General features: G+C 35.0%; 1 protein-coding gene across 2 annotated transcripts; it reads left to right on the top strand.

Annotated features, from left to right (window-relative positions):
- Positions 1 to 447: 447 nt before the first annotated feature.
- LOC145676808 (uncharacterized) lies at positions 448 to 25291 on the top strand. 2 transcript variants are annotated; one of them, XM_081747585.1, is made up of 2 exons: positions 448 to 1353; positions 24403 to 25291. In XM_081747585.1, exons 1-2 carry the CDS (start codon positions 992 to 994, stop codon positions 24419 to 24421), a joined length of 381 nt encoding a protein of 126 aa, XP_081603711.1. In that variant the 5' UTR covers positions 448 to 991; the 3' UTR covers positions 24422 to 25291. The 2 variants fall into 2 exon arrangements, with proteins under 2 accessions (XP_081603711.1, XP_081603710.1); XM_081747584.1 differs by lacking the exon at positions 24403 to 25291 and adding an exon at positions 17348 to 22331.
- Positions 25292 to 26405: the final 1114 nt, after the last annotated feature.

The raw sequence follows: 26405 nt of genomic DNA, 5'->3' as shown, positions 1-26405 counted from the left end.
ATGAACACTTTCAGTAATTAGAACTGATGTTAACCCTCGACATTATAGCCAAAATAAAGTTAGATGTTCTATCTTACGTTGCAGTTGATACTTCCACATTTCTGTTCATGGTTTTGCCGACAGAGGAATGTGGAACTCTTTTCATATTTTGTTCAAAGTAATCCCTGATGTGCAAAGTAACCACGTCTTACGGTACATTAGAGTAATTTGCCCATATTGTTGGCTGGATATACTTGCATTCTTGTAAAAAAAAAAAAAAAAGTAAAAGAGTATAAGCAAGAAATAAATGAAACGACTTTAGTCGATATTTCCATTAGTATAACTAAAATTAATCATATCACATGATTTCGGTCATAGTACTTAGGCACTCAACAACTAGGAAAAATTTTGTCAGGAAAGGGAAATTTTCTAAGGGAAACTTACCAACACTGATAGAAGCTTTGGGAAACAAACAATGAAGTTCTTCAAACGTAGAGTAACAAATAAAACACAGTTCTGACCAGAGCAGAATGAAATATATTAAAAACTATACTTACAATGTGTTACAGTTTCAAGGACCCAACATCCTCTTCATCAGATACAAACACTGAGAAAAGACAGGTGACAGCAGATCTTATATACACGAATTTAGTCCTATTATTAATATGTGAAATATTTTGCACTTTTGTTAACAGCGTTCTTTTTTTTTTTTTTTTTTTTTTTTTTACCATTTATGTTTAATTTTATAATGCAGTGAAAAATAGCGGAATTTCAGTAAGGGTAGCGGAACGTGGCGGAATTTTGGCGGCCCAGTAGTGACTTCTCGAGTTAGGGACCTGGCAACACTGGAGTAATTAGTCTGTAATTTTTAAAGATGTGATTGCATGTTTGATTGCAAGTATAAAATTGCTTCTATGAACGTTCTTGTAAGCCATTTCATTAACACATGCACCATAAAATAAAATGGAAGTATCAAGCATAGTTGCAAGTTCGTATTAAATTTGTAGCAATAATGGCTGGTGAAGCATCTGTTAAGTTGGAATTTTTGTACAAAGAAGAAAATGATTATGGTTTTCCTCAGGAAGATCCACTCGAAGGGAAAGGATGGACATACGAAATGATAACTGACAGCAAAGAATTAATATTATCTTCAACCGAAGGGGAGCAAACAAGAGAGAAAGATGTAGCTATGTATTCTTCGGATGTCAAATTAAACATTGGTATGATGAAATCTGAATTTGCAGTAAAAGATTCTGCCTGTCGAAATAATATAGAAACACTAAGAAAAGTAGAGGTTGAAGAGACTTGCGCTTCTTACTGTGATGACTACAAGCAATTAACTGCAAGTAGTTCAAATTCAGTTGGGACAGAAAGGTAATGTTAAATTTTATATACAATAACTGGTTCAGATTGATAATACAGTTACATGAGTACAAAATTTTATAGTTGTAAGGAATACTTTTCGAGAAATAGTTACGGGAGGTAGGCCTACGTCTAACATAAATTAATAATCAACAGTTTGGAAGTGGCGCGGCACACATAGACTAGTTGTACCCAGAAACACAATTGAGTGTACCCATCTTAATGAAGGAATCATTACCTAAAAATGAATACACATTTCAAACCAATTCTTGTAGATATTTTTGATATGGGTACTTTGCGATAGTGTTCCATATATAGAGGCTTGTTTAAGAAAAAACCTCCGTGGCTGAATGGGATCAGAAAATTTCCGAAATACTAGCGTGATTTTTTTATACCGGACCAAACGTATAGATGTTTGTAACTTTATCCCCAAGTTATCTCGAATACGCCACTTATCCGAAGGTCTTCCAAAGTCATTAATAAAACATAAGTCTAACTAAAAAAAGGTGGATATTTATTGAAAAACCTATACATAAATTCAATGCATATATTACTTCATTTGCTGAAAGTCGGCTGTTTTTATTTTCAAAATCATTTTTGTGGGACGAAGTTGCACTCATCCATATAGTTTCACATCAGCACTTTAGTGTACGTATACAATAAGAATTATTATGTAAAAGACACGAATCAAATTGTGCTGGCTTGCCACTACAAAGAAGTATGGCTATGTAATTCAGGGCAGGACCGCAGCATGTTGGCCGGAGAAGGAGCGAAGTGTTGCGTAGGGAACAGGCGCGTTACAAAAGGTCAATATACATGTAAACAAGCATAGGACGAAACACACTATATGGCATAAAGTGTATTATCTTTCATGCTGATTTTGTACGTTAGTTAAGATGTTATATGAAACATTCCAATATGTTGCCATTGCTTACATATTTGTGTTCCAATATAATACATTACTAACGTAAATTTTGCAATTATCTTGATCCCTCAAGTCTCGGATATTTTTCTAGTACTGCGACAATTACATTTATACTTCATTTCATTTACAATGGTTAATAGCTTCTTTGTGTGTGAATTCGCGTATAACAGATTCGATCATGATTAATTTATTTTTATGAAGGTAGGTATCTTAGAAGTAAGAATACAAGATATTTACGATATCTATGTACTAGTCTGTTAAAATATTATTTCGAATTGGGTCAAGATTTTACTTTGGGTCGGGCAATGACTTCAATCGGTTCTTATGGGTTCAGTCACTTCCTGGAACTGTTTCCGCCTCAGTCAGTTCTTGGAACTGTTTGTGCCTTTGGAGCTTTCACGTGGTATATACTTTTCACACGCAAATTCGCTAACCGTTTGGGTACATTGGTACCTCGCGTTTGCAGAATTAACGTCTTAGTTTTACTTTCACAACACTTTCTCTAATTATTTATATATATATATATACGAAATACGATTTGCTTATCTTCCCTACACGTTACATATATTAATACTTAGAAGTAAAATAAGACATTGTTTATACACGGGGCAAATTCAAATATGTCTAACATTTCTTCTCTTGTTACATTTGTGGTAGATATGAGGGTAAATATATATTGGAGGGCTCGACGTTTTTACGTATGAGTACACTTGAATACCTACAAGCTTTTATTTTAGATATATATTTACTATTCTTACAATTCACTTACTCTTAGTATATGTACCTGTATTTATTAGTATTTTTATAAACTATATAACTATATAACAATATTTATAAACTATATAACAATTTTTAGGAAATTGAAAAACTTATAATAGCAAAAAAGTGTTTCAAATTCGATACTAGTCATGAATTTTGCTGAGCATAAACTAACAGTCTTTTTTCACGTCTTTGAAAAGATGCTTACAACCCATGGTACTTTGGAGAACACTTCTGGTGTAATCTCTCTTGACACAGAAAACACATTTTTCTTGTATAAGATTTGCACACTACTCATCGTTCTTGTAATGCATCTACAATGTAATGCGTGTCAGAGTTTCGAGCTTCGATAGGGATATACGATCTTGGACCTGGCCTAATTTATGTCATGTTTCCAATGCGAAGAAGACACATGGTAACTTCCCTCAAAAACTAGATATGTGAGTTCATTGTGTTAAATTCGCAATGCAATTTTCAAGAAGAATCAACTGCTAAATTGAGCGCATTATTGAAAAGATTCCACCTCCGTTTCTTAGATCTGAGTTTCGGTCTGTATGATGCAAGAAGACGATTCATAACGTCAAGTCCTCCCATTCCTTCATTGTACTTTTGAATAACGAATAGTCGACTAATTGGAACCTTTATTTTATGTACACGAGAGTATCTCCTCACTGATTCTACTGGCAAGTTTGTAAAACAGTTTGAACCAACAGTTAAAACCGCACTCTAATTCCACCTTACAAAGCACACATTACCATCACTTTTGACGTCAAACTTTCCTTTTTCGTCCTTAGCAAGTTTTTCTGTGGAGTCACAGGACACTGTTGAACACGATTATCTCTTACTGTTTTGTTGCTCGATTGCCTTTTCCTTCTAATTCTAAAAGAACATCATAAGATGTGAAGAAATTATAGAAAAAGACTTCGTGCTGGGCATTATTTTCTATGATTGATGTGAGACTACGAATAACTCGTTCGTAATGGGATATCCTCAGTAACGTTATCAGTACTATTGTCGTTTACACCATAGAGGTCCATTGCATATGGATAACCGTCAGAAGAACCTAAAAACCATATTTTGTAACCAAAACGGAGTGGTTTTCTACTAATAAACAGTTTGCAGATGTGATGCCCATAGTACGAAACTATGCTTTTATCAATGCTCAAAGATTGGTGAAAGATATCAAACTACTGCAAGTTCTTCTGTAGTTCATCGTATATAGGTCTTATTTTCCCAAATTTGTCACCTCTTGGTAAGTTAGAATTGTCAACAATATGGTAATATTTTTTGTCCGAAACGGGCTCCTGGCTTTACGGATGACACATTCGGTATGCACAGGTCGTCTGCTGTACTCCAATAGAACTTCGCAGAAGGAGAATATGATACCCACTGAGAAGTAATAAATCAAAAAATTGTAACTGTTCATATGATACTTTTATGTGTGGAGCTCACTTCTGCTGTGCGTACAAATTACACATTTGAACAAGGTGCTCAGTGTATGATGGAGGCAAGATCTTGAAGAAAATATCTATCGGAGAACTACCGTCAAGATTAGGATGAGAAACCACAAGTTTTTCTGGTGAACAAGAAATGGGATTGAGGCTAATTTTTGCAACATGTTTGCACTTAGGCACACACTGTTTCCCTTCCTTTTTTAGATGATCATGTTTATGGTATATTCTCGAGCTCATTTTCGTCATAGATGTCATTATTCACTGCCTCTGTCAACTCACCACATACGTCCTTACGCATGACAGGAACTAATTCGTCTTCATTTATGTGCTCCTCGTTTGAAATGTCATCTGTTCAATCTGGAGGGAGAATGTAAATATTCGTTTGCTCATGATCAGAAACACACAAAGTGTTCAAAGTGCCTACTATTTCATCCAGCGTAAAAAATTACCTTGCCATTTCGCGATTTTAGACAACAAATATTCAAACTAACTCGCTACGTACCAATGTTCCCAAATCTGAACATTAAAATATATCATTTGCGCAATAAGAAACGATCGTCTCAGACGCACGTTCTCACCCTAATAAAAAGCATGAACACTGATCTCTCAACTGTCCACAGAAAGTCTTACCAACTTCTATATTACGTCGTAAGCACTCAGTAATACAACCTCTTGTAAAAAGCACGAAAACATCAATTGTAAAAAAATCGAAATAAATTATTTAATATACATTTTTGTGAAATTAAAGCAAATAAAACAATTAACCATTCATTCATTTATAATACCACTCAATGTTAGACCAGAAATATAGAAAATATACAACGCTAGAACACTGAAAATTTCCTGCTTCGAAAAGGGAACAATGGTACCTAAACGGTTAACGAAAACGTTACCTATTTACGTACGAATCAGCTGAGCGTTAGAAGGGAGTTAGAAGCCACGTAGGTGTAATTTCATTGCACTTTTGCCACCATGATAATACCACACGGCGTTACGTCACGATCGGTCGGAGCGACTGGAATGTAATTCCTAAACTGCTTCGGGAACCGGGTAAGAGAAATCGGTTGCACTGTCCGGGTCAAAGTAAAAGCTTGCCCGAATTTTTTATATGTTGTTTATAATTCTGTGGATTTTACAGTAAATCTGTAAAAAATGAATGCTTGCGTGTTGATTCCTCTGGTGTAGAAATTCACAGAGTAGAGTTTTAGTAGAGTTCGATAGTTTAAAGTAGTTGTATCAAGAACATCATAGTTTGGAAGAAATCGTAGCCTTTTTATAAACGTTTGGTTGTAAACTTTAACTGGAGACAAGGAAACATAACGAAATAGGGTTGGTTCAAAATTTACGCACACTCCCACTTATATATATAAATATATATAAACAAATCAATCACGTGTCAAAGATGGAACTCGGTTCGTAGTCTGATTTCAATCAATGAGTTGAAATACACATGTAACTTACAAACCAGGAGAAAAGTACTATCTAGGTGAGAGACCCCCTAGGGTTTGGAATGGGGGAAGATATGAGAACAATCGAAAAGGGCTGCTGTCGGTATCTAATCCATTGTCTTGGCGGTCACTAAACTAATTGGTGATAGATTCAGTAACTAAACCTGAAGTAAGTCAAGAACAATCCCAATTTGCACATTGATATTAATTTTGCTCATTCATAATAATAATAAATATAATATATTTATTATTGTTATTATTAATAGTGAATTGTAATTTTACCGGATGAGGCACGGATAACGCAAAAAAATACTCTTCTGTATTTATTTTCGTCAGTATTTTTTAAAATTATTTTCATGCAGCTGCTGGTGTTTCAACTGGAAATGATGAAATAGAAGTTAATGCCGTTGACAATAACAATTTTTAGCTAACCAAGTGCAATAAGAATTATTTATTTTAAATTACTTTTTGACAAAGCACACAAGAAATATAATTGCAAAATGTATATTGATAATCATACTCGTTGAGTATTTGAGGAAATCACAGCATGCAGTTTTTTTTACTGATATGAAGAACAAACCTAAGAAATAATCTTCTTTAATATTGACAATGACGCCAATGATCCGTAATGTTTCGAAACCCGTTTCAAGGAGGAAAAGCTAGGAAATAGTTCGTGACATATCTAGGTCGATATTTACACTCCTATAGATTCTAGAAAAGATATTAACCCATTACATTGGTCTAAGAAAATTGACGTGATTTCAAATTGTACCCTATATTAAAAGAGAATATCCACCATTAATCGTTCAAAATTGAAGGCGTGTATCTATTAGAACTATTGGTAATTTTTTCATGCCTCATACCTATGCCTCCGTACACTTTTCCAAATTCTAAAAAGAAAAACAACTCAATTTTTTTCATTGTTTAAATTTCAATATGATTATTTAAAATGAAACACTTCAATGGTAGTTTTTTCATATTGGCATAAATAACAGGTCAAAATTTAGAATAAATGGAAAATAGAAGAAGAAAAGATTTTCGTTGCTGGTATCTGATGACATTTTCACATTAGATTGCATAAAATTATATATATATATATATATATATTTACTGAGGCAGTAGATACAAGAAAATTTCAAATTATATCCTTTGCATTGAGAAACAGAAAATCTACCATTACAAATTCGAAGTTTGATAACATTTCAAATAGTATGATTGGTAACGTTTTCTGGAGTTGTAGTTTTTAAACGGAACGATTCAACTTCAAAGTGCGAAATGTATGATTTTTTATCTTGTAATTTTTATGAGATATGTGTAGTAAATTTCGAGCTTTATCTTTCCGGATGTGAGAAAAATGTTATAATGTACCTAGCTACAAGTTACAAAGAGAGTTTAGTTCGTTCTATTTCAAACACATTCGGGCTTAGAAAATCTTGTTTGCACCCTATTGGAAACTATCGTCAAAGTATATATTTGGCATGACGCTAACTCTACTGGCAAGCTTTAAAAACATTTTGAATCGTTGTATATAATCTTGTTGTAAGGTTGGGTATCTAAAGTGCTGCTTTTCGGCTTGTAACTGCGGATGGTTAAAATAGAGATCCTGTCATTTTTTCGGTGAGTGACAAATATTGATATCATTTTTGGGAATTTAGGAAACATAAAAGATCTCTAGTACAAGCCTCGAAAAATTTCCAAACCGCTCTATTTCAAGTATATTTTAAGATTCAGCCATCTTCTGTATTGCATTTTTTTCTTCTAACTTCAGAAAATGGAACCTGAGGTCAGTCTTTCTTACTAGAAGAATAAAATAAATTATCTGTTGTTGTTTTTCTAGATTTTGGACGTGAGAATGACCCTAAATACAAAACAACCATATTTTTTTTTATCTGTTTCGTTTGAAAGTCTTTTGACATTATGCGGATTATTCTCGCCACTGTAGCTTGTAACTATATGTACTTTCGGCCTTATTTTACTTTTATTATACGAGTGAAATAAATATTTTTGTAATCTCTTAGCAGTGAATGAATCACACTCTGCATTTTGTAGAAATGTTTCTTGTATGCTTTAGTAGAAAATATATTTTAAAATCAAGGATTTTTTTCATTTCTTAAAACGGTTTCGAATCTGAAATTCGAAAATTGATCCTTCTGGTTTGGAATCTGATATAATACCACCTCTAGTTTTATGAACTGTATACAGAAGTCTTTTTGGTAAGTAATATTACATAATGTCCATAAAACCAAAGCAGCTTTTGAGACTTTTAAGGTGTTACATGCATAAGTTTAATATATTTAAGTTTAATAGAAAATTTTATTATATCGAGAAGCGAATGTTTGTGCATGATTCATCGTCTTAGCACAACATTCAAGGCTATTCAATTTATTTATTTATTTATTTAACAATCACCAAATACAGCTCAGAGGCCATTTTATAGTGGATACCTAGCAACAGCAATAAAAATCAAAAGAAATAGGCAGATGTGGGCCAGGGCCTATTTAGTTGGTACTATCCTGGTATTTGCCTAGTAGGACTGAGGGAGACTGGAAAACCCCAGTCAGGATGGTCAGCAACGGGAATGGAACCCAAGACCTCCCGAATGCGAAGGAAACGCTCTACTACTTGCGCTATTTCGCTCAGTTCTCCCGAAACGGAAAGTAGTTCAAATTTACTATGACGTCCGGTTCATGACTGACTTCCGTACAAGATAAACGGTCAATGCTTTCAAGATGATTTTATTATAAGTATTTCAGTGTCTTAAGAATAGGTCCTATTTCGTCCGTTAACCTTGTTTTCAAACCGAAATTTATTCAGTTTAGTCATTTTGATTTTAGCCTTTATTGCCACAGAAGGTAGCTGTAACACACAACGAGAAGTGATTGTTTGTAAACGATTCAGTATCTATATATAACATACGTATCATGACTGTCTGTTACTCTGGCAAAACCGGATGTTGTTCAAATTAACTATTACTTCAGCTTCTTACATTTTCTGCTAACTCCTATTCAAACCGGAGCGATTAAAACCGAGTATGATGCGTTTCGGTTTAAATATTTGTCACCATAGAACGGGAACGATAACACATATTGACAAATGTTTTTTTTTTTTTTTTACATTCAATGGACGGTCTAAAGATGACATACCACACGCGCAACAACCTAGCAAATTCGGAAGTGTCTGAAATTATAAATATAATTCGTTTCTATACTGACTTCTATCTACAAAAGACGGTAAGGGATATCGAGATATGCTTTGTTACAATCGGTTCAGTTCCCAAATGTCGGTACCATCTTCTCCGTTAAGCCTTTATTCCGACCGCTAGTTTTTTAAATGATCATTTCCAGTTTCAACATTATAGCTTCTGAACAAAGACAGACAAGCGTGTGTATGTGGATTTTTCTTGGTTCTTTTTTGTTCATTTCAATATTTCATTCCTTTCTCATCATTCCTTTGTCTTTAGACTAGCCGACATACCCGTGAGACGTGAAACTAAAGAATTCATTTAATTTTATTTTGAATGAAAACGGGTCAATGGTTGAACATTCACCTCTGATACACCTGGGCAGTGCTGCAATCCTAGTTCGCGCCAATCGGACTTTGTGGTAGACAAACACTGTGTAAGTAGGTTTCCTTGGGGTTCTATTTTCTTCGTTTCGATATTTCATTCATTTCTCATAATCCCTGTCCCGTTTAGCCTGGTCGGCATAAGCGTGTGACATAACAGTTAGATTTCATTTTCGTATCAAAACGAAAACGGTAGCAGGTAGGGTAACGCGGATCTCTGAAAACAATTCGGCGTTTAATTGCAACATATGATTAAGAGAAACACTTGGGCAGAGGATTCAGCTTCGCAACACAATGTATAATGACTATCCTCAACATTCTTAAAGTGAGGGCGCACTGGCTCAGTAGTAGAGCGTTCGCTTCTGGTGCATGGGTCTTTGTTTCGAACGCAAGTGCTGCCAAGTGAATTTTGTGTTGGACAAACACCGTGTGCGTGTGTTATGTCGGGCTTATTCCCCCATCCCGCTACTATCATTCCACAATTTCTTTCATTTCTTATCATCACTGTCTCCTTTAGCCAAGCCGGTGGAAACGTTGACCATAAAACTCAAAGAATTTTAAAATGGCAAGTTGATCCCATTTACAATTACATCCAATTTCAGAACTGATTTTTTTACAGCAAAAGCGCTAAAAGCTATTAACTTGCGGTTTCCTGCAATCGATTTGGCATTTAAAGAACATGTTCAATTCCTGCGTTGAGATTCTATTCGGACTAGAAGTGATTAGAAATAACGAGAAATGGTTTCAACATTTATCGCCACAGAACAAACTCTAATAAATGGGGAGAAGTATTTTCTTCAAACTGTTCAACGTGACTATTTACAGCACTATACGAGAAACGGAAATCTTAGATTTACCATTGCTGTTTAAACACTGATTTCCGTAGAGCCAAAACGCTAAAAAATATGGATGTGTTCTTCGACTCGAGTTTGCTGGTCGAGAAAACATTACTTTCCGTTGAAGCTCTATTCAAACCATAGGTGTTTAAAATTACCAGTTTCCAGTTTCAACTTTTATCGACGTAAAACGAAAATTGTGACAAATAGCGTGTAATTATTTTATTTAAAAAGATTTCAGCCATTTCCAGCGTCTCAGGTCAAGTTAGCATAACTTTCGACAACACTGTTCCAAAACAGAAATTGTTTCAAGCTTACAATTATTACCAGTTTTATTAAAACGATAAAACATATTGATATAAGTGCTTTTTAATTCATTAATTTGACAACAAGTGGTTTTGTTTTACGTTAACTCTAAGATGAAACCGGAAGAGGTTGAAACTGTCCATTTCTGGTTTCAAAGGTTATCATAAAAAACCCAAATGATAATAGATGTCGACAAGTTATATTTGGAAAGAATATAAGTTCTGTTTCTTATATAAAAGCTCACAACCCGCAGCAGCGCATCGAAACCGGAAGTGGTTGAATTTATTGGTACTTCTGTTATCAGATTTTCATACAGAAAAACTCGAAAAGATGTAGAGGGATGTTTTTGAGACCTTTTCAGCGTCCCAAGTGTAGCTTGTATCTCATCCCTCCACCCTCTATTCAAATTGGAAGTGCTTCAAATTAACGATAGTTTTCAAGATTTATTTGGACAGAATTAATAGCGTAAGAAAAAATAACCCCTTCTTTGCATGGAATCAGTGTCCAAGGAACAAACACTATTTTTGACCTTGTTCTCTATTGCAGCCAGTATTTACAGATGTATTACCTCCAGTCTGAATATTGAATTCGCTTAGTTTGGAAGTCTTAGTTTCACACTTTAAATCTATATTCACTTGTTTAACTTGGGTATTGGCACTGATGATTCGTGTAATATATGTCACTAGGTTGACCCCTAGTCATAGATGAAAAAATTCGAGTAGTGTAACAGATTTGTGGCAGACGTGCGAATTATTAAGGACGATGTAGCTGCTTCACCCTTTTTTCCTCCAGTGCCACCAGTTATTGTTATTTTAACTACTATCCAAAAGTAAAGCAACGATATTTAATTCGTCGTTAAGACAATGATATATTGTTACCCACGCCACGTTCTTAACATTTCGACATTTACTTTGTATATGTCACACATTCGCTAACATCCTATCACTTATTCAATCAATTAAAAGCATTTCACGAACTCGTTTAACTTGATCATTTGTAGTTCTCTTACTGTACCAAAATATTTCGGTGAGATTTTTGAACAGCTGTTTATTTCCTCATTTTCATATGTACGCGATACTTTGTCCGCTTCTATCATTTTGCTAAGTATCATAAATAAAAGCTAAAGCTATTGGGCTCTATGCAGAATCGTTCTGACGTGTCATTAGAGCCATGCTGAAGGGTTCGACGGCCCCTAGTATGACGTTAATCATACGTCAGAACTACTCTGCATTAGCGTCCGGTAACGCACCGGACTTACGAGTGTAAGGTCGTGAGTTCGATTCTAATTTGGGTCACATTTTTTGGTATGCAATGATATAATCGTTAGCACATGTGTAATTATATCAGTAAACTTTCGTCCCGTTCAATGAATTTTATTCATGTGTGTGTTACAAAAGTTTACTAGCTTGTATAATTCTAAAGCAAAATACCAGTGGTGTGTTGTAGAAGAAATTTCCTTTGGATGTATAATAATTTTTGTAAGTGATAGTTGTTGATGTAATCATGGAGATAAATGTAGATATTTGTATAGACCATCACACAGCTACAGTTGTATTTTTAACATATGGCCTGTAAACATTACTTGTAATCGAGTAGAAAGAAGATACTGTCTGTTGAACAGATTCACAAGATATCTCAACTGTAAATAATGCACATGCAATACTACGTTGAAAAATGGATCATTTACCCAACTATCTCGCCTCTAATTAAGCTGAATAACATTACATTTTGCAATATATTGTATTATATAGATGGTTAATAACATGCAGGAAATAAGACCTACGAATTTTCAAAACAAAATTTGAGTAAGTTACTTAACGTTATGTGAAGTAAATGAAGGTTCACGTCACTAAATGTAGAGTCGATGTTCATAAAAGAAAGATATCAGATATATTTACAAAAGTAATGCAAAGAAAATATCTAAGCTAATAGTTTCACTTTGTTTGCGACAGAAATATGCATGGGAATTGTAATATTCTTCTTAAAGTGTAAAACTATGTAGGCGGGTTTGTAGGTCAGAAGCGACAAGAGAGATTATACAACAGAAGCCTATTAAAGTGCGTGATAGAAAACCAGTGTAGTTTGGTTTAATCGTGGATTATATCCAGTAGAGGTGTTCTTTATCTGACGCCATGAGCCTACGGAACCACTTAACCACAGGGTGTTTGTGTTTTGTATATTACCGTATGTATACTTAAGTTTAACGATGAAGAGTATATTGCATTTTCTTCAGTTCTCACATATGCAGGTAAAATTACACAGCAAAAATTACTATCAAAACTTCTATTGGAACCATGGTCTGTTGGAAATATTTAACTTTTTAGGCTCTCATTCATAATTTCGTGAACGTATGCACAATAAGTTCTTTGCTTTTAGCCAGTGAAACAAGCACCCGACACCTCTACAACAGTATATCAAAAATACGAATGCTTAACTTCAACTTTTGAATTCTACAGATCGTTCCGTATACAGAGCCAGGGTAAACTTATTGTACACTGGCTCAGGATCGTTGCACTTTCACAGTCATACTTTTGGCTGGATTGAAATATTGACCTGTTTCAAGATGCATTTCTACAAAGATAAAGAAACTTTAACTAAGAAAGTATAAGTGTAATGTGTATTTTCTTCGGAATCCGTTGGTGAAGCCTCGAAATAAGATATTTTTTAAATTTTTATTTTAAATGTGTTCTTCTTCTTTAGTTTCGGCCTTTTAAATATTTATATAGGTTAAGTGTTAATCACAACATTAAAAATATTGTATCATAATTTTCAATCCCTCTATCGCGGAAAAAAGGTTATACCATGTATAAACCATTAAAACTAAGTAGATGTACTGAAGAAAAATTTCCCACAAGGTGCTCTCCCTTGAATATTTTTGTGTATTAACTCGCGAACAAAACCGGCAATTCGAACTAGATTTACTTAGGAAAAAATTGTGATTCTGTTTTGCCAGTTCACATAAGTTAACATGAAATTGCGTTATTTATATGAAAAATGATGAAAATATTTTGTTTGCCTGATTTTTTTTTTCTTTTTTAAATTTTGTGCCACGAGGCCTTTTGCAGTTTTAGACGTTTCACATATTAGAATACCGAAACTAGTCTATATGTAGTGTTTAAGATGTATGGGTTCACAGCTGTATAATTTTTCTTGGCATTCCAACAGAAATGTAGGTATCCTAGTTTATTTTTTTTTATATGCTGGCAAAGCTGTGATCACTAAACTGCATCAGATGATGTGTAATGGATATCTGTGCAATACATCTTATTCGGAGGTCAGATCGGAAAGCAACGTGCAATATTTTTTCCCAAAAAATTTTAATATGCAAAAACCAAACAAAGCACAAATAAAGTTACGTATTTGATCCACTTTTCTACAGTCACCAACTTTCTCAATACGTTTCTATGAGCGTGGTACCGGATTAAGAATGCCCTGTTCGTAAAGTCTGTTATGGTGGAGTATACGAATGTGCGGACTGCTGTTTTAACTTCCGCATCTGTCGCAAAATTTTGACCGGTGAGGAATTTCTTCATGAGAACATAGAGATGTGAAAGTGTGAGACATAAGAGACTTGTGGACTGGCAGTAATGATGAAGTTTAACGTTGTCACCATTATTGTAGCGGCGTTTGTCACGCAGGGCACGACGCAGCAGTAACCAAAGTTTTAATTTACGTTGCAGCATTTACAGTGGTCCTGTGTAACAAATCCCCAATAAAATAACAAAAGTCGCAGAACACTGTCACAAGCATTTTTCTCGCAAATTGAATTACGTTTAGTTTTTGTCGTGTTGGAAACCAGTATGTTTCCACTCCATAAAGACGTGCTTGGTCTCGGGCGTCTAATAGTATGCCCAAGACATCCACGATTGAATACAGAGGGCATAACGCTTTAAGTGATCCAAGCATGTCATCATTCGCTGAACTTAGTGGTTATCTGTCAGGTTCTTAAGCACCTTGGGAGCACCAACTTTATGGAATTGCAACGTGTCCTGAACAAGGTCGTACACTACAGCATAGTAAATGTTGAATTTCTGCAATAAGGTTCGCAGGTGCACACGACGGTCACTAAGAATTGCTGGCTGGATAGCGCTGATAATCTGCAATGTTGAAGCTGTTACCGGGCGCCTGGAGCTTGGCTGAATGCACAATAACTGGAAACATTGCAACAGTCCATATAATCGTCCCAAGAAAATATACGGTACGCATGTTACAGTAATTTTCTCTTGGTGTATGCCCTTTGATTCATTGAAATCTAATCATAACTGGCTTCTCTTCACAATTGGGGGACAGTAACAGGGCGCCATATTTCTTTCGTAGTTCAAGTATGTGTTACTAGAGCTACATAGGAAAACAAAGAAATCTCAGTAGCGCAAATGTCAAACTCTCTCGTCATGCAATTTCACAATTCCAATGGAACACATGGGGAGAAAAAATTATTGTGGTATACATTCTGCCCTCGAATTTAAATCATATGGTAATTTTATGCATTTAGGAAACAATGGGAATTTCCGGTTTTCGTTCCTTAAATCCAATAACACTTGTCAACTGGTTTTCAGGAAACATTTCAATTACGAGACCCGGCAATAACGTAAGAAGAATGTCTTTTTTAGCTGATACTGGAAACCCTGCAAACTTAAACCGCCACTACAAACGGGTTAAGGGAGCTTGTGCGAGGCAGTTAATATCAGACGCACATTTTCTCGATTTATGTTCAGTTTATCCTCAATCATTTTCACGGTTAATCGTCTATCCTCTGAGAGAAGTTCCCTCTCTCTGTCTGTGCCCTCCTCCATCCATATTGTTGTGAGTCGCACTACGATGTTCATCTTCGATTTCTGTTCTGCCTTCCGCAAAAATTTTGTACCAACAATACACCTCTGCTATTGATAACAGTTTATTTCCAAAGGCCTGCTAAATCTTCCGGTACGTTATCGAGGCAGTTTCACCAAGTTTCATACAGAAGGCGATTGCGTAGCACTGGTCATTATTACGTGCTTTTGTTGTTGTGACAGGGGTCGATCACACGATCGCACTCTTTAACTTCTAACTTCAGAGTGAAAAATATTTCGTGCGTGCCACGTGCTGTGCTATTGGAGCAGGCCCAATGCCACACTCTGGCGACGGTTTCACACTGCAGCGTTGCTAGCAGAAGCTAAAACAGTTTTCTTATTACTTTCTTGTCGAACTTCGTATATTGTAAATTTAACCTTCGTAACGTAATCCAATTGTCTGATACTCTGCTTTCGCGTACAATTTAAAGTTTTTCTCTTACTCATAGGACACTAATTCTAATGATAGTAACGTAAAAAGACAATAAAACGTAACAAAACAGGGAGACAGAGTGCGCATCTGTGTAAAGTATACTTTCAAGGTATTCACATGTGTCCTGAAATTATAGCAGAGAATTTGTAGCTCAACTGTAAGTACTGATAATTTTATGTTCAATGTTACTCTTCTCCCTGTTGAATATAGCATTTTCCAATACACCTGTGCATGCAACCGTTTATTTTAAACGATAAGCTTATGTTAATTTTCCTTCTTTAACAAGCGAGACACATGAGATGATAATTTTTGACGTATATTTGTTGATCCTTCTTCTCTCCTTATAATATCAATTTGAATGGAAGTAACATGATAAAAACTTAAGTAAAGATAGGTACTCAACAAAATAGCTAACTTATTTTAAATAGTAAAGATGACTTTCTTTCATAATTAAATATATACCATGTTTCTTTCATTTTATTAATATTCAGGGCGTAGCATTCTCAAACGTTCTTATTTAACAAGAGTGCTTTTTTCACCTAGATGTATATCAATAGACTTAAAGATTGTATAACGGTTTAAAATTTAATATCTCAGAGTATTCAAATGATATTAGAAGCACTAGTAGAGACTAGCATACTGCTTGAAATGACGTGTTTTCTACAAAATTTATAAAAATGGTGTTAGTCTTGTTTTCTTTCTTTGTCATAATACGAACTGTTTTGGTAGTTGTAATTTCAAAAATCTCTCGCAATTACTAAATGTTATACCACAAAAAATAATGATATAGTACACAAGTTCTGTCAGTGAGAGCGTGCCATGCCACCATTTTCACCTGTAATATTCAGATGTTCATTCGATAGTGTAACGTGGTAATATGCATTTAAGTTAAATCCGATAACTGATAGATAAATGTAGATACGATTTCAGATATCAAACTAAAGGACAACCTTTTCTTCGGAGATTAGAAATGATACTGGAACACCTCAATAGTTCTCTTCTTCTAATATCTACAAGATTTTATGTAATATTACAATAGTATTATAAATCAGTTTATCGGGGGAAAGTGCAAAACATTGTATCTCCACTTTTTATGGAATTTTAGATTTTGGTTGCATTCAATTTCCCACATCTGATTCTACGTGCGTGTGAAAGATCGTAAACCAAAACCCGGTAAAGAAAAACGTGAAAAAACTAACTTTTAAAACCTGGTATCGCATATAAGATAGGGTAAAAACAGAACAGATTTATTGCTCTCCTGAAAGTTTGGTTTTGGTGAGTTATGAGGTTTAGCACTTTCGCCATTCTAAAACTTATGATTACCTTCAAAAGCCTCACGATAAAAATGCAATATTTTTGTTGCTCTTTTTTAGATGCAAACTTATGCATTTCTTTGTTGTTCCATATAGTGTACCTAGATTTCCACTCCCAATTTTACTGAATTTATTACAGGATCCATACAAATGAAAAACCTCACACATGCCAAGAGTGTGGAAACAAATTTAATTACCGTTCTGATTTAGCTAGACACATATTAATACATACAGGTGCAAAACCTCATACATCCAAACAGTGTGACCACAAATTTCGTCACCGTTCAAATTTAGCTAGACACATGTTAACACATACAAATGAAAAATCTCACACATGTCAAGAGTGTGGAAACAAATTTAAACACCGTTCTAATATAGCTAGACACATGTCAATACATATAAATGATAAACCTCACACATGCCAAGAGTGTGGAAAAAAGTATAATTCCCGTTCTGATTTAGCTAGGCACATATTAATACATACTGGTGAAAAACCTCACACATGCAAAGAGTGTGGGAAAAAGTTTAATTGCCGTTCTGATTTAGCTAGACACGTATTAATACATACAGGTGAAAAACCTCATAAATGCAGACAGTGTGGTGGAAAGTTTAGTCAGCGTTCACATTTAGTTAAACACATGTTAACACATGCAAATGAAAAACCTCACACATGCCAATGGTGTGGAAACAAATTTAATTACCGTTCTGATTTATCTAGACACATATTAATACATACAGGTGCAAAACCTCACACATGCAAAGAGTGTGGTCACAAATTTCGTCAGCGTTCAAATCTGGCTAGACACATGTTAACACATACAAATGATAAACCTCACACATGCCAAGAGTGTGGGAAAAAGTTTAATTGCCGTTCTGATTTAGCTAGACACGTATTAATACATACAGGTGAAAAACCTCACACATGTAAAGACTGTGGTAGAAAGTTTAGACAACGTCCACATTTAACTAGGCACATGCTAATACATACAAGTTAAAAATTTCAAATATGCTAGACACAAGTTAAAACATGCAAATGCATGTACATAACCTCATAAATGGGAAGAGCGTGGAAACACATTCTGTCAGCGTTCAAATTTAGTTGCACACATGTTAGTACCTACAGGTGAAAATCCTCACAGATGCTAAAAGTATAGGAATAAATTTATTCGACGTTCACATTGAACTCCACACATGTTAATACATACAGGTGTGAAAATTTCACATGTGCGAAGAGTCGAATGAAATTTAGTGAACGATCAAAGTTGGTTAAACATACGTTGATACATGCATGTGAAAAACATTACTTATACCAACGGTTTGGGATACTTTGTCGACGTTCAAACTTGACTAAACATATCCTGATACACAGTTAAGAATCCTCATACACGGCAAGACTGTCAGTAGAGATTTCGTCAAACTGCATTTGCTTGTACATACGTTATTACACATAGGTGAAATTTTTCTTCAATGCCAAGAGTTTGAAGTTGATTTTGAGTTTAACGTCCCGTTCTGCATCGAGATTATGTGGACCTTCTTATAAGCGTGGTATCCAAACCCCGAGCTACCGCCGGGAATCGAATCCAGGATTCCAACACCAAAGGTGCGTACGGTAACCGCTTAGCCATGAAGGAGCTCCCATGGAAAAAGTGTGGGATACGATTTGTGCAAAATTAACATTCGGCAGAAGGCAGTAATTAACACAGGAAGAAGAGTTCAGTGTCTGAAAAGTGATTTAGTTTAAGTTCAATTTTGGCAAAGCATATGTTAGCACACAGTAATGAGAAACCTGATATATCGAAGGAGTGTGGAAAAGAAAGATTTTGGAAAAGATTAAACACTGCAAAAGATATTAAAACATGAATGTTATAAAGCTCACAAGTGCCATAAGTTTATAAATTTTTCTCGCAAATTCAATTTTTGTAAAACACCCACCCAGCACAGGCAAGTCCAAATATGATCTAGGAATTTAGCCGCTTTAGGTCGTCTGAATGTAAGATGGACCAACATGTTACGTGCGAACTGCGTCCATCAGAAAGTAAACATCCATTGATACTTGACCATGAACATATAGTGTTCCTTAACAGAACACTAAAAGGATGTCTTCTGAACGTTTGTATAGATCTTAATAGTACCCCATGGAACGTCCATTACATGTCCGCTTTTTGAGAGTCAGTGGGTCAGTGAGGGACATATCGGACGTAAGTAGATGTTCAGTATATGTCATTAAGACATTGATGTGTACGCTTATAGACGTTCATTTGTCGTGGATGTGAACCTTAACAGAGGTAAACCTTTTGTCGAAATTTTTTCCAGTAAACCTTCAGGAATTCAAATGTGTGCCCAGTGCAATATATGTCGTGCAATATATGCAATATACGTACCTGTATAAAAGTGCAATATATGTCGTGCCGATGTCAGTAACTGAGTTTTGTGAACGTACACAGACGCCCAGTAATCTGCCGTAGACGTAAAACGCAGGTAAAACGAACGTTTGGTCCAGTGGGCTATTCATACGTATACCGAGGGTCGTTTCATAAGAATATAGAGAGACGTCCACTAGATGTTAGACAATCTCTGTGTGTGCGAAAATGGATGTGAACAGGCGTCGAATGTTCAAATTAAAGGCAGCACGTAAGGGAAATCTTATCGGTAAAAATATAGTTTTCTCGCGTCGAACTCATCCGTTAAACGTATATTTTAATATAACAATATACATTAATTCAGTAGAAGAGGTTGCTTTCCTTTCCTTAGTTCCAGGCAAGAAACCTCTTGGTTTTACAGAAATGGTTTCCCTTAAGAGACGCCTCAAATTTTGGCTCTATGCGTCGTCTGTAGCGGAAAAACACAGCTCGTCATACCAACGCACCTGTGGAAACAAAAGTGACATAATCAAAACATTGACGTCTACAAAAAAGGCTATATAAAAAGTGGATACCAATCAAGCAGTACCTCAAGAAACATTGTAAAATGTACTTCAGCAATCAGGTCTTTGACTTTTACGCGGATATTATATTTGTATTACATGAACTCTGGAATACATTAAGTAACTAAACAACTGTTAAGAATTACTCAACTACATATTAAAACATTTCTACAAACAAAGAGAAAAGTATATACGCCCTTGGTATGGCTTTACTCTTCAAGATAATATCTACTACAAAACAAAGAATTAAACACTAATTACATGCGCCTATAATACGTGCAATTCTTCCCCACGTGCAGGCAAAGCTTGATAGTATAATTATGAATACATGCATTCCATGTAATTAAATTATAATGGACAGGAGGGACTGTATTTACGTGATTGACTGTACAAAATTGACTTCAATTTTGGTTATTATGTCCACTTGCTTCACAACAACAATAAAAAAAATCACATATTAAGACACATAATGTCATTAATCCCTTCACATTCAGTTACACATACACATTCATCAATATAGTTATAACTAAAATAAAACAGGTAATTGTCATGAATAAAAAGACACAACACATACAGCATACATATGCCTAAATATGTCCAGTGGAGATTCAATGTACGTGTACGGTGCCTTAATCAAGGGTTTTGGGACACCCAAGAACGTGCCCCCTTGTGACGGCTTAGTTTTTATTTACCGAGTACATCATCTTTTCGAGAGATTCATAAGTTTCCCAAACAATCATATATAAAATTTAAGAGCATTTAGTTGCTCTGGTTAATAAAATACTTTCATTTCCTCTGTATTTTTCAGCTTTTAAAATTAAATCATCTATTTTGAATGAACTGTGTATTGTGCGAATTCTTCCTATATTTCCATGCCCAAACCTACTCCTGGGCTCCATATTTGCGGAAAAAAAGTAAATTATTACGTAAAGAATTTGTCGGGTACATTACGAAGATAAGCATATCATACCTTCCTTTTCTATGACAGAGGATACAGTAAATAATCTGAGACATTTTTCAACGTAGAGTTACGTTGAAATCAACGTACAATATTTTCTGTCTCCTCATCAGAGACAAACACCGCCTGAACCTTTTGTTGTAAAAGCAGTCACAACATCCGAGTTAAGATGTAAATTAGAAATAAAGTTTTTCATTAAGGCTCGGATTTCTATGAGGTCATATCTTCATCCTGTTATCCTTTTATATGTATAATTAAATATAAACATGTTTCTGATTGTTGTCATAAAAACATGTTTTTGTTGGTTATATATATATATTTGAACCATACTTTGGCATGAGGTCATGTGGGCTTGAAGTGATACAAAGTCTTATTTTTCATCATATTTTAGACTTGTTTCATTTTTGTTTAAATAGATATCTGTCATCATTAGGAATGAGGAGACGGTCATTCAGCTTTTGTCTTATAATGTCAGTAATATGCTGTGATCTATTCTTCAGAGCTTACAGATATTCATTCAGGCCAAAATAACTACGTAAATGCCTTAACAAATGATTATTTCTTAGAAATATATTTGTTAAAAATTCAAGTTTAAATGCATTTTCAGTAAAAAATGATTTACTTCGTGTGTATTTGAGCACATTTTAAGTTATAGTTTGTATTTTTTCGGTCATAAAACATGCATATTTTCAACTTATTGGTCATAGAGATTCGAACCCTAGTTGTTATATTTCTCCGATTATGATTGGTAACCTATACCAGTTAATTGCTGAGGACAGGATTCCATCTTTGTTCCTTATGTAGGTGATTATTCAACAAGATATAAAAAGCTGGTCTAAGAGAAACAATCACCTTTTCAGATATCCTGGATGCGGACCTACGTACTCCAGAAGTAGCCATTTCAAACATACCGTATATTGCTTCCTAGCATTTGCAAATATTACAAAGAAAAACTAAATTTAAGGGTAGTTTACACTGTCTTATGATCTATATATAAGGAGATAAGTTAGTTTGCATTAATTCTATACGTTTGCTTGTAACTTTACTGTCTGACCACGGAATTTTATCAGATAACTTTCATTCTCTATTCACATCTCAGAGCATATGTTATAATTTTTGAGTAGCATTCTGGTTGTCTGGTTGTAATCTTAAAAAAAAAAAAATCGAAAACTTTAATCGCCTTGGGAAAATCATCGATTTTCCATTATTTTACCTAGTAAAGGATTTTTTATCTATATAAAAACATAAACAAGAATTTTCAATGTAAAAATAGTAGCACAATTTTTATATCTGGACATGATAAGTACTTGATTGTTGCATGTTGTACGTATGTTAGTTCATCATCAGAACTAATTAGAGAGATACAAATAACTCAGCAAGCTATCTATTCCGGTGATCCTGTAAGAGTAGTTCCATGGGAGTATATTTTTGTGAATTCTGACTCAACATGAAATCAAATTTAGAACATTGTTGCTGTTAAAATAACCATAATTCCCTTCTTATCAAGTCTTGAGGTCTGAAACTCGTTTTTTTTTCTAAGTAGCACTTAAACTCTCTCAGCACCTAAATTCTTGATTTCCTGAGAAAAGTCAAGCCAGGAGCCATTCGTACCAAGTGCGAAAACATGTTCACAAATCGTCAAGAACGTTTGCATTAAGCTTTCTCTCTCTCTCACCCGACACCCCATATGAATATATATATGTATCAAAGAGAGAGACAAAAAAACTTACCTATGCCCTGCTTTTAACCAAATCCAAGCTATGCGCTTGTACGTTTATGTACCTCTTAGTTGGTCCGTTCTGTTACGGATTTAAAAAATGGGTCCGTTGCGACGTTAATTGTCATCCAAATAAGTCTGTGTAGGTCCGTGGATGTAACCTGGACACTGCGGTGGGAAAAATAAATGTTTAGCGAATATGGATCATGAATTAAGCATACTACGTCAGTTATTTCCAATGGAATCTTCCCTGACATCACACATTGCTTCTGGGATTTTTAATGAATACCTCTCCCAGAGCAAAGAAAAGGCAACATAGATGGCGAAGATTGTGGTAGTTTCACTGATAAACTGCTCGTGCGACTAACGAAACAACTAACCTTGTTTTTTTCAGTACCATTTACTTCGTTTCCATCTTCTTTCTCATCATGTTCTCTTCAGTATCATAATAAAAGCAAGACACAGATGACTGAAATTACTATACTAGAATATTCGCTTGATATCTTCTTCAACGGATCATTTAAGCTCCTGCAGATGAGTCCTTGTTTCTGCTATAACCTGAAGATGTTAGCAGAATGAATACCAAAGGAATCATCCATTGAACACGACAGAATTCCGATTCCTGGTTAGTTACGACTGTCGATTTATTGTAAAAATAAACAAATAAATGAACACTAGTAAATACCGTAAAGACGATCATGGAATATTTTTCAACATGGAAACCGGATCTTTTCTTCCGGTTTGAGTATAGAGATTAGTGTTGATATGCGATATAATCTTGGGGCACTTCATGAATTACACAAAAGCCCTTCTAGCTGCATTATACAGACATTAACGTTAAAACGAAAACTGTTTCATTTTCCCCACCTTCGGTTTTAGTAGAAAGTTAGAGTCGAGATAGAACATTCTTAAAATACTTGATTAAACAAAGCTGCTTTTCGCTATCTTTTAATGTTTTTGATCTACCCATACCGATAGTTATCAACACTAAAAATCAGAAATGTTTTCCTTTTCACCACTTGTGGTTTGATTAGGAGTTTAAGAGAGAGCAGGGGCGTGCCAGCCGGGGGGGATGAGGGGGACGCGTCCCCCCCAGAAATTTTCTAGGAGGGGATTGTCCCCCCAAGAAAATTGTATATCAGGAATCCTTCCCCAGAAATTTCTCGTATCTCGGCAAAAATGATGAAATGCTGCAATGGGAACGTCGATTGTCAATTAATAACTCCTGGAATTGAAAGGGATTACAGTTTCATTGAAGAAAATTCTGTAACAATTTTCAGGGCATACAAATGAAGTACAGAACATAGGGACACTGTAATAGCTAAGCTACGTCGAAAACTACCATAAAACGTGCACACATTCATTTGCAGCAAAAAAGAAAATTTTGAAATATCTATATATTAAAATGCTACATTTACATGTTTGTGGTTAAGAAAAGTTTATATGTTTGTGGTAAATTCTTTTAACAATGATATCTCGGAAACTACAAACTCTGGAAAGATGCCGGTTTCACTGATCGATTGCAAATTTTGTGAAGACTGAGTTCTAATTTAATATTCTTTTTAAATGGACGTTATTTCTTTATTACATTTTTAGGAGTACACGGAAGTATTGAAATTTTAAAAAGTAAAACATCATATCCTACGAGTTATACATCCCAACACCGTACATTTGTATACCAGGTTAGTATATATATATATATATATATATATATCAGGCATTTGTTTCATGGTCAAATGATAATGAAAAACGAAGCATAACTATTTCTCCAGTGTAAGATGAATCTTTATTGTTTAGAGTGCTTGGTCCAGTGAACGCCATATAGCTTATCACTGACATTATAATTCATTGTGTGTGTAATGTGTTTGCTCATTGCATACTGCATGCAAGAAGAAAGAAAACACTGATCATACATGAATTAGAAACTCCAGCTGGAATTAGGCTCAAATCTTGCAAACGGTGCAAGATATTGAAAAAATAATCGAGAAAAGCTCCCCTTTATGATACCCTTTGCCGATTTTTATCAAGACATCCTTCACTTGTGTCTGTAGAGGGGCATGTACAAATGTTGTGAGGAATGACAAGGAGATTCATGTTCATATGTGAATTATGTTCTGTGTAGTGAGCGCAGGCTGAGCTATCTAATTGAAAATATGCAGTTCTTAGTGTCTCTTTTCATTTTAAACAGCTACCGCTTTGTGAAAGATTTACAACTTGGTTCCAAGGCAAAAATATTTCAAATTCGAATTAGCACTCATCAAAAGTTTCATGCTCAGTTTCAAATATTTCTGCCTTGAGATTTTATCTTTAGTCTTCCACGAAAGGGGTAGCCGGAAGAAAAAAAAAATGTCGCTTTCTAAATATCCAAAAAGATTCCTTTCCCTCTACACTTATAGCATTACAAAGAGAAAAGAGAAAACGTGGAATGAATTTTTTAAATTTAATATACCGACTCTTGCTGTATCGGCTTCGTGTAAAAATACCACCATTATTGCATCAACCTTGACAATCGATGGAAGACTTACAACACTGTGTTTAGTTTCGGAAATTTAACTCAAAATCTGCCTAAAAAGACCTTTCTCTTCGTGTGCGGGTAACGTAGGTCACTTTTCGTATCCTTTCTAATGTACTGTTGAACTTCGTCAACTGGGCTGTGCGCAAGTGCCCCACTGTTTTTGAAATGACATGTTTTGCAGCGTATTTTCTCCAACAGTAATGTTATTTAGACAGCTGTGTTTATGTGTGTTACTGTGAATATAACGTTGATATGAAGTTTTTTATCTGTTGTTTCTGTTTATTGTTGTTTTATTTTTTGAAATGGATCAATCTGTCATAAGAAAGTGAAAAGAAGACAGCACATGGGTCAAAGCAGTGCCATTATTGAAGAAAAGAAGAAAAAAATAATTCAAATGATAGTTTTGCTGATGGATTACAACCTGAAAGTGACAATGGAAATTCAAATCTCGTATCGGCCACCATCACCCTCAATGTCTATAGAAGAAACCTCTCAATCTCCACGTCTAGCAAGTGGTTCAGATTCTCTCCACCCTTCGAAATTTCCAAAGCCCAATTAAACTTTAGTGTTACCTACAAATTTTCCACAACAGTCTCTGAAAGATATAACATTAAAATTTGTACGAACTTGGTTCTTTCCGTGGTTGCTCGTCGATCCAAACAAAATTAACGTCACTTTTTGTTTCTATTGTATGGACATCTTGAAAAACAATTTTAAAAAAAGTTCTTACTAAAACCATGGAAGATGCTTTCTCTACTGTAGGATTTTGCAACTAAAAGAAGGCTAAAGGAAAATTCCGTATACACGAAACTTCAGAATGCCACAAACTGGCTGTACTGCGCTACATGCAGAGAAAAAAATCCAATAGAAAACCAACTAAACAGACAAATTTTAGATGAACAACTGAAAACCAGGAACTTCCTGGAAAAAATGTAATCTCAAATACACGTTAACTTGCAAGGCAAGGACTTGCATTTAGAGGACATGACTCCCGGTTCAGGAATTTCTTTAAGTTGATGAGCCTTCGTTCTGAAGATTTTCCACAATTGAAGAGCTAGATAAAGGAAAACACGAAGAGATGTAG

Source organism: Thermobia domestica, unplaced genomic scaffold (genome assembly GCF_964235325.1).
Source record: "Thermobia domestica unplaced genomic scaffold, izTheDome1.hap1.1 HAP1_SCAFFOLD_373, whole genome shotgun sequence".
Lineage (NCBI taxonomy): Eukaryota > Metazoa > Arthropoda > Insecta > Zygentoma > Lepismatidae > Thermobia > Thermobia domestica.
Note: the sequence above shows the minus strand (reverse complement) of the source record. Positions and strands in the feature narration are given on the sequence as shown.